Source organism: Papaver somniferum, chromosome 3 (genome assembly GCF_003573695.1).
Source record: "Papaver somniferum cultivar HN1 chromosome 3, ASM357369v1, whole genome shotgun sequence".
NCBI lineage: Eukaryota > Viridiplantae > Streptophyta > Magnoliopsida > Ranunculales > Papaveraceae > Papaver > Papaver somniferum.
The window spans coordinates 9,823,210-9,839,807 of NC_039360.1; the positions used below are offsets into that span (position 1 = coordinate 9,823,210).

The following is a 16,598-nucleotide window of genomic DNA, read 5'->3' on the forward strand; positions in this document are numbered from 1 at the left end:
AGCATTATTCTTGTTCTTTAAAAATACTTATAATAGTTTATAAAAGTCTGTAATTGTTTATGAATGTATAATTTCAATTATGATTGTCACATTTATGTATATTGGAACTCTGCAACTTAACCCAAACCATATAGTATATTGGATGTGTAGCGAAATATTATGTATTTAATTGTTTTATATTCCAAAAAGAGTTCCATCATAATTTGTTTCCAACATAACAGTAAAAATGATGGAACCAAAAAGGGTTACAACATAATGCAGGTTAAACCAAAAGAAAAAGTATCGTATCACGTCTTAATGCTGTAAGATGTGGGAAAATGGATCTTCTCTGTTCCTAGAGTTTTGAACCAGGAAGTGGTCCTCATCCTGATTTAAAGTCTTAATCCCTAATTGTATTCTTAACTTAGACCCAACTACCTATAACAATGATATGACTTGTTATAGAGGATTTGTTATACGGGGTTCGTTCCTGGCCTTAAGACACACATACACAAGAACTGAGGATGTGGAGATTTAAAGGAAAAATTCTAATATATTTCTAGCCACATAACATTTTCATTTGGAAGGGACAATTGAAATTATACCCAAGTATTAAACAACAAAAGAAGATCACATTGAGCATGGTTCGATATATTGTATTAAACTACTACAATATGATCTAACACAAATCTCAAATAATCACTACTCGTTTCACAATAATAATACAGTTAGTAAATTAGTAGTGTGATGTGAATTTTATCCATCTATAATTCATATAAGTGCATTCAGAAATCCTATCTATATATGTTAGGTGACAACATGCGGTATGTTTAAAAGAATTTTTATTTTTACAAATCCATAAAAATGATACAACCAGAAAAGGGTTCCAACATATTGCAGGTGAAACCAAACGGAGAAACTTAATGCAAATGGAACAAATATGAAACACTAACATAAAATTAACATGTTTACACTGTAATTTCTCTTCTTTTCTTCGAATTAAGCTGAAAAGAAGACAAGATCTGAAAAACTGAAGTTCTTCCATTTTTTGAACACTAAAACTCAATCTTCCCATATAATTCTAAGGATTGAAATTTACGATTTCTTCTCTACTTCAATAAAACTGAAACGAAAACGAGATCTCAAAATTAATTTCTGAGATGATCAGATATGAAATTGAACCTAAAATAAATCCTGAATTGAAAATATTGATGAAATCTGGTGAATATGATTTATTTGAACCCTAAAATCTAAATACATGAAGATTTTGGTAGAGAGATCTCAATTTCCCTCCCTAAATTTTTTGCCCCTGTTTCCGCCCAAAATTTTGTTCTAAACATCGGGTATACATAGGAATGGGCAAGATTGGTATTATAAAATCTAATGAAAACTAAATTTATTGGTTTTAAATGGAAATGGGGTGTTTGTTCCATTTTTATTGGATATGGTTTTTATGTTGATCCAAATAATATGATTGGTGACTCAAATAGTATCACCCTGATATTTTAGAGCTTATTATTAAAAACAATGTTGCAAAACTTAAATGTACAAACGCAACACAACATCAACAAAAAACACAAAAGAAAAAAGAAAAAAAAAACACAAAATCAAGATTTTTGCATGACAAATTAAACTTTCAAACCACACTTATATTATTTATTTATTTTCATTATATCTTATCTTAAACATAGTCCAGGAGAAGTTATTCATTAAAACAACGAAAACAAAGATGAAAGAGGCATTCCTCACGGCCTCCTGATAAACAAAAAGAGATCCACACACATAACAAGTACACACAAGACAACCAGTAGATGGCTACATGCACATACCCATCACAAACTATGCATAGAGGTGAGGATTCTCGGTGAGATGAGCTATAAAAACAGGGAATTTCTCCATATATCCTTCTCTCCCTGCCTTCAATAATTCTTCGCCAATAACAACATTTCCTTTTGGGATAAAAGTTGTTTTGATCTTGCATATCGATCCACCATCAGGGGTTGCATCGAACTTAACCTCGTGGGTAGCACAATCGATCTGGTCACCAAATGCATCGCTCTCAATCCCGGCATACTTTATTGCGCAGGTTTCTTTGTCCTCGAAGTCCAACCGGTTCTTTATATATTTCACTGGATATCCTGGAATATCACAGAATATATACAAAAACTACTAAGTATAGTTCAAATTCATGCTCTGCAAATAATTCGTGATCAGAGGATTTATATAGGCTTACCGTCGATGAAGTTAACTTGTTGTATGCTTCCTGGACCACCATCTCCAGAGATAAAATCAATGCTCTTGACCTCTGGCATGATCTTGGGCATCAAGTTGTGGCCATCCAGGTACAATCCATGGAACAACCTATGAGGGGCTACCGCACAAGCAAACTCTTCGTTAAAAGTGTGACCAGCCATATTCTTAACTACTTAGATTATATTAATGAAGAACTCGAGCAAATTAAAATACGAAATCTTAGAGAAAGGTTGAAGGATCTAATTGCGTGCTTAGTTGATGAATTAGTGAAGATCATACTAAGTGTATTTATAGAGTGGAATCTAGGATTAAGGTCTTGAGCGTCAAGGTAAGTTTTTCAAACTTGAAATGGAATGCGTCATTGTATTTGTTATAAAAATGCAAAAATTGTCCATTTCCATTGAACATTTCAAAATGTTGAAATGAATACCTAAGTTTTACATTTGTTTAAGGTATCACAAAGACGACCCGGCCCTTTGTTGGCATACTCTAGAATGGTATCTCGCAAGGATCGATCATATTGATTTTGATGTGTAGTGACCAGCTGAGTCGGTCTCAATAGCCAGGACTTCATACCTTGGCAGATGGAATCATGGAATCCCATTTTTCTTTTATTCGAATGTGCCATCTCAATAACAATTGTTATTAAATGAGACACTTATGAATGAAAAAAAAAAAACACTTACTCTAATGCTATGCGGTAGAATGTACTAACAAAAAGAAAACAACGCTACAGAGAAAATTAAAAACTAGCAATCAAACTGCTGAAGTAGGCTTGAAGTAAAAATCCTTAGGTTTCTCTAGATGGGTTAATCGGGTTCTGTTTATGAAAACATTTCTGTATACAACTTATGCCCCAAACCCACGTGACAGACTAAGCATTCAACTCGCTGGGTTCTTCAGTTAATTAAACTAGTACAAGTCGTGAATTGATTATGTTCCTAATTATGATTTTAAATGGTTTTATATATACATTCGTTCCGGAAAAATACATACAACTAGAAAATACAAATAGTATATGGACATCGATGAACAACCGATGAGGGACTACTAGTACTGAGCAAACAAACTCACCGTCCTTAAAAGTGATATCGGGCATATCGCTGGATAGATTTGTTCTCAGGTAAGACCAAACTAAAGTTCAAATGTGTCAGACTCAAAACAATAAAAAGAAAACTGAATTTCAAACCCGAAAAAAATATAGATAAAGATATTTTTGAGCAGGTTCTATTAGTTTAATTTGATTTTTTTTTTTTTGATCGGTAATTAATTTTACATATCAGGTTAAGTGTATTTACAGAGTGAAAATCATACTGCAGGCCTTGGTCTAAGTAGGTTGTTCAAACTTCAAACTTCAGATGCCTTGTGTCAATATATTCGCTATAAAATTTGTCCACCGCCATTCAAACTTTCAAATGGTAAAGACCTATTTCTTTAAAAGGGAGTCTTGTTGGATTATTTTAGCTAGGCCTTCTAGAATTATAACTTCACGTTGATTTTGATGTGCAATGACGGCGAGATCTAGTCTCACATCCTAACCAGGACTATCTCAGCATAAATGGCAGCTAGGTAAGGTGCCTAGGTCAAGTATAGATAAATAGGGGCCCGTATCCCTGGGCTTAATGTTTACATTTTCAGGTACTGAGCACGTAATTAAGTCTGGAAATGGCGCCTCCTACTACAGTGCTAAACGACTCGACGACGCGACAAATAGTGCTCAAAGAAGACGCGCATGATAAACATGCATGGCTTTTTGTTTTCTAACAGTGAAGATGAGGAAAGTACGTTTATGGAAACATTCTATGTATGTAGCTGACTTCCACAAGACATTTTTCAACGATTTAACTTAGTGCGTAATCTTAACATTTGTTCGATCCTAAATAATCCCCTCCATGCATGAGGCCCCCAATGATGCTTGTCAGTAGATATGGGTTACACCTGCTCAGGTAAGGTCTAGTGGGGTGGTTCTCCTCATGGGCATCCAGCATATACAACCGGCATGCATGTACAGTATTGTCTTGGTAGGCCGGTGATGGAATTAGATTTTGTCTTGGTAGGTCGGTCATGGAGATTAGGTTAAGAAATCTAATTGGTTTAGGAAACCGTTAGTCGCGTCTTCTTAAATATAAATATAGGAGCTCAAGCGGTTTGTCTTTAAAAATTAAGTTAGGTGACCCTATATTTTTAGGAAAAACAATCCTTATTAAAGGTATATGTCTAGTCCTATTAATATGTATAAATAGCCATAGAAATAGCCTAGTAGAAACATTAAATCTCTTCTAAAAACTCTTTATATTTGTCCTTTCCATACGGTCATATATAAAATTATTTATTTCTTCCCCGGGATTTAACAAATACGTGTACAGTGTGTGATAATGTTCTAAGCGATATTAGAGTACCATTCAGCTGTTTTGGCGTAACAAGTTGTAGTTACGTCCAACATATTGCTTTTATCTCTTAATCCAATATATACGGCACCCGTTTGCGGTGGTGGACGCAGCAAATTAACCATATCTAAAGACTTAAAGGCCTAAACAAAAAAAGCTCTCACATTGAATGGTGAGGAAACCCTCATTTTCTATTGATCAATAGGAAAAAAAAGAAACTAGATTCAATTTGGAACTAAATCATGCGATACAAAGCCGTGAACTACTTAGGAAACCGTGGTCCGTGACTCCGTGATTACGTTAGGAAAAGAAAAAACAGTGTAAACCTAGAAAACGGAATTCTGATGATCTATATAAAGACTCTAATACTACACCATGAAGTATAACATACCTAATTACGATCAGAAACTATTTTTAATATATCGGAATTCTGATATATGAATTCTTAATACATGAGCAATTTTTCTTAAACACATATGGATCATAACAGTTATGAGACACCGCCTTGACTCCTTGCATAATATTTTTTTTATTTTTCTTTTGGAGATGATACTGTTCGATTAGGTCGCGGAATCAGTAACCTAGCATATAGGCAAGGAAAGCCAAACCCTTCTCTTTGTGTGATTGACAACCATTCACTGAACTATTACTCTGTCACACCACAATGAGGCCTTAAGCCAAAGGAGTTTCGAAGTGCGCTAAAATTTAAAGCTTGCATTAGGATCTGACTCATTGATGAGCCTATTACCAACTTGCAAATATCTACCAAGTTTGATTATATATGAATTTTTTTCATTTGAAATTGCAATTCAAACTTAAAACAAAGACTATGATATAACAGTTGTAGTGGAATTCTCTGGCGCATGGTATTTTCTTAAATAGTGGATTAAATTCATGCTCGGATTCACTTTGCATGCTCCTTAAAGGATATGGATGTTCTTCGTCTTGACATGGTATGTGAATTCTGTCCAAAAAGATTTGACCTTTTTTTTTTGTGACGCAGCACCGGGCTTTTTTTTGCTTTTTTATTTAACTTGGTGTGCGCGGGGATTCTTCCCAGCCCGTGTCGACGCATGCTTGATCTATTCAACAATCTTTAGATTGCCGTAGATAAAAGTTAATTAGACGAATTGATTTGTTGTCCTGGAATTCCATTGCATAAATTAGGATGTTTATATTTTTTACTTGAAAAGCTTATGGTTGGAAGATTAACATAAGATGATTGTTAACCTTTGAAGAAGATATGTCTTTAATAACGATTGAGTTTGAATTTCATGAAGATATGTCTTATTACCTCTTTATATGAGAATCATGTGATGGGATGGGTCTTCTGAAGTTCCGATAGAAGTATGTTGATTCAAGATTATATGCAAAGGCATGAGACTCAAAATTAGAGAAGAAAATTAATGGTTAGAAGATCGTTACTAATCCTTAGGAGCGGATTTGATGGCGCCGATTCAAGATTACACGAGAAAATTTTCTCCTCATGTATGAACAGATAAAAATTTCGTCCAGAATCAGATCTCTGATAAGATTTTGTATTTGTTTTTCTCTGTTTTGTCCTGATGACGTGGTTACGAGGACTTATCACTTCAGTCCGCCATATCATAAGCCACGTAAGATCAGCTGTTAATCAGCTGTCAACCTGCTGTTCACCTAGCAGGATTGTGCCGAAATAAAGATTTTTTGAATTTTGTGAAACGAGAATTTTGGTGAGGACACTTGACAATTTATGATTGATTTAACAAAATAAGAGAAAGCAAAAAAAAAAAAAAAAAGTTTGGATTTTCAAGCCATAACCTTAATAGGGAAAAAAAGGAAACCACATTCATACTGGAATTCAAGCCGTATTAGGAGGGAAAAAAGATCCACGCAATTCAAAGACACGAATACTTAGGAAACTATGATCCATGATTATGTTACGAAAAGTAAAAAAAAACAGTGTAAACCTAGCTGAAAACAGAATTCTGATAATCTAGGGACAGGACGAAGCGCTGCACACATCAAATTAGAAATATATCGCCACAGGGCAGGTTGAAGCCTCGCGCACATCAATTCAAAAATGCATTGCTATGGGGCGGGGTGAAGCCCAGTGAACACCAAGTTAAAAGAAAAAAAATGCCCGGTATATAATACGGGCACAAATCTAGTATTATTACAAAAACATATAAAGAGTTTGTAGGATCGTATACGTGCATATGATGGTGAATTCTTCATCTTTTTCTACGAGGATAAAAACAAAGACAAAGAAAGATGGTTTATCAGAAGATGTCTTGTTTGCTATCTTTCAAAGACTACTGATCAAATTAATCTGCAAGTTTAGGTGTCTTTCAAAGTTATGGCGTTCTAATCTTTCTAACACTAAACTTATGCTAGAAAAATTCAAAACCATTGAAAATAAACAACCATGGGCAATCTTTTCAAACAACCATACATCTACACAGTTTGTATCATCTTGCAAGGAGTTATCTGGCTATGTTGGGTTTTCCTTTAGTTTCCTCATCACTGAATCATTCAGATACAATGTTGAATATCCTAAGGTTTATGTTTTAGCTTCAAGCAACGGTTTAGTTCTTTGTTCCGTTGTACATCATACTGGCATCGGACGTCATGTTGTATGTAATCCGATTACAAAAGAAAGTTTGTCACTCCCTCCACCATCAAAGAAGAATGATAGTGTTGGTGAGTTTTCATATAGTTTGGTTTGTGACACACACTCTTATTCGCGGGGATTGCTTGCGAGTGTGCTTTCAAAGTCTTGTGTTTAAGGAACAATACCCGCGAGGTTGAAATCTACTTCTCGGATATGGATGAGTGGAGAATGTACAAACTCGAATACAAACGAGGCAGTAGTCGGGAAAATTTCTTTACCCGTGATGGAGTCGTCTATTAGATTGAAGAAAGAAATATAAACAAGGTTGTTGCTTATGATCCTAAGATTAATAACTGTGAATGCGATGTCGTCAATGTGCCAATCCTAGAACATCACATTGATCGTCAGTGTGCTTCTAATGAGTGTCTTGGGGTGTCTGGATATTTTATTTGGTATGCATACATTCGGAAGACTTTTTGAGAATTTGGGTACGTAAAAACGATGATGATGAATACTCTACCGAAGAGGATGAAGAGGATTATGATGATCATTATACAGAATCTGGTTGGCACTTCAAGATGGAGATTGAAATAGTACCAGATATGTATTGGGATGAGCAGGTTTTCCTACTAGCTTTCAGTCCTACGGATCCTGATGTTGTCATCTTGGCTCACGGTCACAAAGTTTTTGCTTTCAACTTCAAAACGAAAGAACCAAAACTTAAAGATTTCGTACGTGTTCCTTCTGGAAAAAGGGAAAAGAAGTGTGTTCCTTCTAGCAAAAATCATGGGAAGTCATAATTTCTGCATAGCATATCTTTTCCTTCTAGCAAAAACTCTTATAATCAGCATGAGAAATCAGAATTTCTACATAGCCTCCTAGGTGTTCGTTCTAGCAGAAGATCCAGGGAGACTAAACATTTCTCATCGATTATAGTAACACCAACCCTGACAACCATCTCCAAGGCACGAAGGCAAAACTCAATCCGCAAGACATGATAGTTCGTTCTTATATTTACATTGTCGAAGATGAAGATTACTCTTTAGAACCAAACTAATATAACAAATTTGTCCCTTTTTTGATGATGATTTATTATTATTTTTGTTTGTTAAGCTTTCTGACGCAAATTGCGAGCGCTTCTGCTTTTAGCTACTTTGTGGCAGTGTTTTCTTTGCCTAAGCTATTGATACTGATCGATACAAATGATTACAAATCTGTTATGTGGATAACATACCAAGTGACACACATACATGTACGAGGGGATACATAAGATAAACAAACTTAAACATACGCACATAAATCACCAAACTCACACTTAATTTTGACTAAACACAGCTTGATAAAAAGTAAAAACCATCCATATTTCTAATTCTGACTGCGCTGAGTTAAATAGTTCAAATTTCATTCAATAATGTTGCAGGCTCCTTTGCAAAACAATGATTTCTCTCTCGCTAATGTAGAAAAATGGCACTATAACTTGCCAAACTGGTTAGAATCAGCTCTAACAGCTGATGATGCCACAACAATGTAGAACTTTGTTATTAATTGAATTTCCTTTCACATATAGAGAAACTTCATCACCGAGTATTAGTTTCCCACTAGTAACAGACCAAAATCAGGAAACCGATATTTCCTTACCGTATATATATATGGGTGTGATCCGTTGACATGGTTATATTGACATAATTTTCACATTTTAGTGCCATTTTTTTTACTGAGCCCAACCGGCAATGAATTTGAAGCTAATGTTTTAGTGACATATGTTTTTCTTATAAGTCTCTACATTCCAACAAAAAATGAGAGCATTTTGAGGTGTATAAAGCCACCATCTACGATTTTGAATATCATTCGTTGAAGATTTACGGTTGAAATTAAAATTTGTGGATGGTGAAGTTTCGTTAATTTTTGGTACGAATGTAGAGTTTTATATGAGGAACATGTCACCCAAAAATTAGCTTCAAATTCATTGCCGGTTGGGCTCAGTAGTAAAAATGACGCTAAAATGTGAAGAATATGTCAATACAGTAAAAACTCCATATATTGATACTACATATATTAATAAACTTTATATATTAATAAAAAATTATGATCCCAACTTGGGCCAGTTACAAATAGTAATAACTCCACATTTTAATATTAATAGATTCTTCTAGTCCCACCTTAATGAATTTACCTCCATATATTAATAAAATCAACATATCAACATAATAGGAAAATTATAGATCTTGTTACATCAAAATTTAAGATGAAGGAAAATATTTATCTATAGTTGGTTGAGAAAATGATGTAATTTTTTGGATTGTTATGGCATCTTTTGATTTGCGTATGCGTAAGACCTCGTTGCTATATGCACCATCTTGTTGAAGCCAAAACATTTCCAACTTGTCGAGCATGTTTAAATCTTCTTGGCATGAAACTTTTGGTATCTCCGTACTATCATCATCGGGATTATCTGCCTCCGCTTCTTGTCTAATTCCATCGATTATTTCTTCTTCGATGGATGCATATACGACTTTTTTCTCATTGGGATGATTAAGGAAGACGTCCATATCCATTTGATTAGTGTAGTGCACCTGTTCAATTTGATTACTCATAAGTATCTTTTAACCATTTCGCAAGATCTTTTTGCGTCCAATTTGGATGTGATTTTTTCTTTTCACACTATTCTATACGAATTTTATCACTCATATGAGTTCTTTTCCTAACATTGGATGACATTTTGATTTGGTTGAGAAGAAGAGAATATTAAAAATAATGAATTATCTTCTAATATATCTAGTACTATTTATAGTGTAGAGAAAACTTTAAAAATTCTTAATAGGATATATTATTCAATATATTAAAGGATATTCAATTCATAATAAAGGATATATTATTCTATAGGATATATATTTTCAATATATTATTCATAAAGGATATATATCCTTCACATAAACGATATATTATTCAGTAGGATATATTTTCAATATATTATTCATCTTTTTTTGGTATACCTCCCTATATTAATAAACTCCATATATTAATAATTTTGCAAAGTCCCAAGGATATTAATATATGGAGTTTTTACTGTATAACCATGTCAACGGATCCTACCCCATATATATATATATATATATGACCAATGACACCAAAACCCTAACCTAAGAAAGCTGAACAGATAAAAGAAGAAGAAGAAAGATGGAGAGGAATGGGGGAGTTGTTTCAAAGACGCAAAAAGAAGTATGCGATGATTTCTTGGAATGGGAGATATTGAGTAGACTTCCTGTGAAATCACTCATGAGGTTCAAGTGCGTATACAAACGTTGGCAATTTATGATTCGGAAAGACCAGTTCTTCACTGATTTACACTCATCACGATCCACAACAACAACAACAACAACAAAACACACTTCTTTTGTACTTATTGGAAATCCTAGGCCTTCCTATGTCCATGACCACCGATGCCCAATGAGCGACAGAATGTATGTGTTATCGGCAGAGTTGTTGCTGCCTTCTAATGAAGAAGACAGATGTGTGAAAGTAGGTAATATATGTCGATGTGATACGGCACAGCAAAAACGATTTAGAATAAACCGACACGCGGAGAATCCACTCCGGTAAATAGGACCCAAAGATGATAAACAAGGAGAATCCACTCCTTAACGGTGATGATAGAAACTCCAATCCAGGAGCAAGAGTAATTGATAAACGATCAAGATGATCAATCTCAAAGAGAATCAAACAGGTTTTTAACCAAATGGTATTTTCATTAAACGAGCTAATCCAAGCTAAATTACAAAGATAATAGAAAATGCTATAGACTGCAAACATAAACCCTACATTCTACAGCGTTCCTAAATTAGCCTAAAGAATATATTGTTCTCATGAAAACAAGATAATTCAAAGAATGCAACTAATTATCCTAATAAACAAAGTGCTAAAATTAAGGATATCCAAATCTTTGATTATCGAGACTTGCCAAAATACGTCCCGTATCAGGCTCCCCTACTGCGATGAAACTCGTCTCGAGTTTATACTGAAAATGACAAGTTTGAAGAAAGAACTTTGGAACTGCCACTATTGGTACAACATGATCTTGAGTTATGCATAGGAGTAACCAAGTGTTCATAAAAAGAACGAGTAGTCATGCAAGAGATTGACTTGTAATCCCCACATGCCGGCTTGGTTCCTTGCTTAGGATGTATAAACTCCCATAACGTCTTTCGAACAGACCCATAACATCCCCAATAAGAGATTGGTTGTACTGCAGAGTGTATAGCAAATGGATCTACAGAACAATAGGGAACATTTAATGCGACATCCATTGTCATCAATTCCTTGGCTGAAACTAATTTAGAAACGCCAACCTCGACTGATTTTGGAACCAGCGTACAATCTCCACAAGTATCACCTTGTAAACCCTTACTGGCCGTTGGATCACTTTCTTCCTTTGTCTGCTTTTGCAAACCCATATTGTCAGCTACTTGAACAAGGTCTCAGGCTCTACATTTTCAGAAGTATTACTGACAATGTCAACCTCCTTAACTCCACTTAACTGTTTGTCAACAATTTGACATATAGTGTTGGCCTCATTGGGTTTTGTTTCTTCCGTTGGTTTAGGATTTTGTATAAGAATTATCCTGGTCTTCCCCCAAATAAACTCATAAGCATTATCTACTCGGCTGCTACGAACAGCGCCAACATCAGAAAACCACGGTCTCCCCAGCACGATGTCAATATCACATAAATCCATGTCTACAACCTCACAAACAATTGAGTCAAATTAGATCATACCGATGGACAATGAAAACCTGCAAACACCGACACAAGTAATCGATCCCCTGTTGACACACTCAATTTTATCTGGACAAGGATACCAATCCATTTCCATACCCAACATTTCCACCATTTTTCTCGACACCAAGTTGTCGATACAACTATCGTCGACTATCAAATGACAGACACTACCATTAACTGCTCCAATAAACTTGGGTGATCTAATATTAATTCCTCACATCTCTGTGATGGATTCTCAATAATCCTGAAGTCTAGGACTCTTGAAGTACTTTAAAACATGGAAACGATTGATGCTCAAAGTACAGGAACATGATACGCCAAAAAGATGAAATAAGCTTAATGGGCTGGGCTTTCTAAGCCAAACTTGTTTTTAGATTCAAAGTCCACCCAAATCTCCACAATTCGTTCAGTAACAAAACTGAATCTAGGATTAACAATGCACAAATCTAGTAATAGTAATGATCAATAAGCAACAAATACCCCTTTTAATTCGAGCGGAAACAATACTGGAGAGATAGTAGGAGACACTTACCAAAAGTGAAGTACGCACTATGATGATGATGCATTGATTTTTTTTTTTTTTTGATTTTTTGTTTTTGATAGATAAAATACTTAGATTTCACATGACTCCTCAACTGATTCTTCTAGGCGAAACCCACAGATGAACATCACAGGAAAAGACTGCTCTGTAGCACCTGATACGGCACAGCGGAAACGATTTAGAATAAACCGACACACGGAGAATCCATTCCGATAAATAGGACCCAAAGATGATAAACAAGGAGAATCCACTCCTTAACGGTGATGATAGAAACTCCAATCCAAGAGCAAGAACAAGAGTAATTGATAAACGATCAAGATGATCAATCTCAAAGAGAATCAAACAGGTTTTTAACCAAATGGTATTTTCATTAAACGAGCTAATCCAAGCTAAATTATAAAGATAATAGAAAATACTATTTATAGCCTGCAAACATAAACCCTATATTCTAGAACGTTCCTAAATTAGCCTAGAGAATATATTGTTCTCATAAAAACAAGATAACTCAAAGAATGCAATTAATTATCCTAATAAATAAAGTGCTAAAATTAAGAGATATCCAAGATTTATCCAAATCTTGGAATATTCGAGACTTGCCAAAATACGTCGTGTATCACGATAGGAACCACCTATTCCTGAAGAGCATCCCGTAGATGTTTGCACCCTCAATGGATTGATTTGTTTCACAGAGAAGGAACGTTCATGTGCTTGTGTACATAACTGCAGTACCAGAGAATCACCGCCATGGATCGAATCAATTATTAAGCATAAATATGAATATTTGTTGCGTTTTGTAAAGCATGAACTTGGATATGATCCTGTGACAAAGAAATACAAAGTGCTTACAGTGTGGAAATTACGTGATGATTTGGTTTGTGAGGTCTTGACTGTACGAGAGAATTCATGGAGGCGGATTGATGGCATCCCATCTATTTCAATCCACTATGTAAGTTCAGTTTATGTGAATGGTTCCATATATTTGCTTTGTGATCATAATGATGATTTCACACAATCTATTGTTGAATTTAATGTTGGTAGTGAAAAGTTAAGAATTGTAGAAACAATAGATTCTGGCCAGCAGGCGGTTCCAATGAAATTAAATGGCCGATTATGCATGTTAAGTTACGATACACAAGATGAGGGACATAGACCAATAAAGATGCGTATATTATACGATCACGGTGAGGATGTCCGCCAAGACAAGAAAAGCAAGATGACGACTAATTCTACGAGATGTACTGCTGCAGCTAGTAGTAATTATCGCTGGGTTGAGAAGACCTTATCATTGCCGCATCACGTACAACTGCATTCACGTCGGCACATTCCAGGGACGAACTTGTTCATCATAAGAGCCCTAGATGAAGGTTTTGTGGGATTAGTAGGTGGGAAAGAGTTTGGTTTTAGTCAAACTCTATCTTGTCTAAACTTGTTCCTAAAATTTAGGAAATTTTAAGAACCAAGTTAGGAAACCTTATTCCTAAAGTTAAGGTTTCTTAAGGGCTAAATTTGTGTTCTCTATATATATGATTAGAGTTGTAGGTTTGTAAAAATCCAACCTAGAAGAGTGGTAAAATCTTGTGCTTAGGTTTTTGGTCTCTTTATTAGGGAGGATCGTGTGCTACCGTGAAGGTCAATATCGGTATAAGAGAAAAACCTGTAAAGAGAGGGTTTTGGAGTTCTAGTGTTTAGGGTTTGGGGCTTTGCCCGAAACCAAATTTCTAGTATTTCCATGTTTCTCCTCTGTTAGTAGCAGCTATGAAGACGGTGTAGAAGAGAAGACACGAGGCTGGTTTGGCGAATGTTAGAGAGTTGATTTCTATGATTTCTCCAATGGTGTTCTCGGGTATGTCTTTTTAACTCTTTGAGTCTTGTCTTGGGTTGCGTAAAGAGCATGTAATGGTCTTTGATTAATGGAAGTTTTTCTGGTGGTGTTGGCTGTGGATGCAGCCTGTAAAGGTGAACCACGTATATCTTGTGTTGTGGTTGTGTGTGCTTCTTTATCTTCTGTCTCTCTCTTATTATTTCTCCCATATTTGGTTCAAATCACCAATTGCCCTTTGTGATCCTGATTTCCGCTGCGCTCGGGGTGCCAATTTTCCCAACAATTGGTATCAGAGCCCATGGATGGGCTGGTGTGATTGAACCTGGAATTGAATGATAGTTTATTATTCGGGTGGAGAAATATATTTTGAAGATAATGTTTCAACTGGTGTTTACACAAAGATGGATTTGTGATGTGATTTACAAATCAGAGGTTCAACTTGGTAGAAGTTTATGTTCTTCGTTTAGTTTTCATGATGTAGTATGGGATGCGGAATAAAACTGAATGAGGTGGAATACATATTTACTTCTTGAAGAGTGTTAGTAATCATACACTATAAAGAATGTGTTACAAAGTTTGAAGAAAGGATGAGACTGTGAGGTCTCATGTAGAAGCAAGTCTAGCAACGCTTCGAAGTTATGCACGAGATGTTATAGATTTATGTTCTATGTTAAAGTATTCTTGATGGCTTGCACGTAATTTCAAGAATGTGTCCGATCTCGAAAGCATGTACCATGGTAATATGGGCATTCACACGGTATATATTCCGAGTATGTTGGGTGTGATGGTGGTAAAGAGTATGTCAGATTAGTGATGGCTTTGAGAATCGCTCAAAGGATTTAAGCCTGTTAATCACAATGAGATATCTGATGGTTTGTTTCAGATACACGGAAATCATGACATGTGCTGGAGTATAATATTGAAGCTAATTCTTCCTTTCTGGGTTAGAGTTCAATATGTAATTAGCTTACTGGTTTGGTGGAGCTAATGGTGATTCTTCTGGATGGTTCTCTTGATGATCAATGGTGGAGTCTGTGCAAGAATTCGTTGATGGTGATTGAAGATTTTCATGGTGTTTGTGAAACATGATCAATTTCACAAGTATTCTTCATGAAGAAGATGGTTTGAAGACTTTTATCAACGTCATGGTATTTTGGTCGAAGAGATGGTTCTACGAAGATGGAAGTTCGGATGTGAGCTTCAAAGTAATTCTACGCGTATATAGAGATGGTGTGCAACCGGATGTAGGTGATTCTTTGTTTGATCGTCTCATGCTTGAAAGCATGATCCGAGGTGGAGAATTGTGAGATTAGTCGGTGGGAAAGAGTTTGATTTTGGTCAAACTCTATCTTGTCTAAACTTGTTCCTAAAGTTTAGGAAATCTTAAGAACCAAGTTAAGAAACCTTGTTCCCAAAGTTAAGTTTTCTTAAGGGCTAAGTTTGTGTTCTCTATATATATGATTAGAATTGTAGGTTTGTAAAAATCCAACCTAGAAGAGTGGTAAAATCTTGTGCTTAGGTTTTTGGTCTCTTTGTTAGGGAGGATCGTGTGCTACCGTGAAGGTCAATATCGGTATAAGAGAAAAACTTGTAGAGAGAGGGTTTTGGTATTCTAGTGTTTAGGGTTTGGGGCTTTGCCCGAAACCAAGTTTCTAGTATTTCCATGTTTCTCCTCTGTTAGTAGCAGCTATGAAGACGGTGTAGAAGAGAAGACACGAGGCTGGTTTGGCGAATGTTAGAGAGTTGATTTCTATGATTTCTCCAATGGTGTTCTCGGGTATGTCTTTTTAACTCTTTGAGTCTTGTCTTGGGTTGCGTAAAGAGCATGTAATGGTCTTTGATTAATGGAAGTTTTTCTGGTGGTGTTGGCCGTGGATGCAGCCTGTAAAGGTGAACCACGTATATCTTGTGTTGTGGTTGTGTGTGCTTCTTTATCTTCTGTCTCTCTCTTATTATTTCTCCCATATTTGGTTCAAATCACCAATTGCCCTTTGTGATCCTGATTTCCGCTGCGCTCGGGGTGCCAATTTTCCCAACAGGTTTCTCATTCTATCATGACAACCAGCAGAACCAATGTTATAGCTTTAGCAAGATCAACAATGAAATCTCCACAACATTGACGGATGAGAAGGGCCTGCAACGCTACCGTTTCGAGTTCGGCACTTTCACTCCGAATCTTTTGTCTGTAAATTGATTGGTAGTAGCAGGCAAATTTTTGTTAGTTTATCGGTTTACTTACTTCTAATG

The 16,598-nt window shown here is 35.7% G+C and overlaps 1 protein-coding gene across 1 annotated transcript; it reads right to left on the minus strand.

Moving 5' to 3' along the window:
* Positions 1-1,600: 1,600 nt before the first annotated feature.
* LOC113360916 (pathogenesis-related protein STH-2-like) lies at positions 1,601-2,499 on the minus strand. The gene is made up of 2 exons (XM_026604341.1): positions 2,213-2,499; positions 1,601-2,117 (listed from the first exon to the last, which is right to left on the minus strand). Exons 1-2 carry the CDS (start codon positions 2,391-2,393, stop codon positions 1,819-1,821), a joined length of 480 nt encoding a protein of 159 aa, XP_026460126.1. The 5' UTR covers positions 2,394-2,499; the 3' UTR covers positions 1,601-1,818.
* Between the last annotated feature and the right edge of the window lie 14,099 nt (positions 2,500-16,598).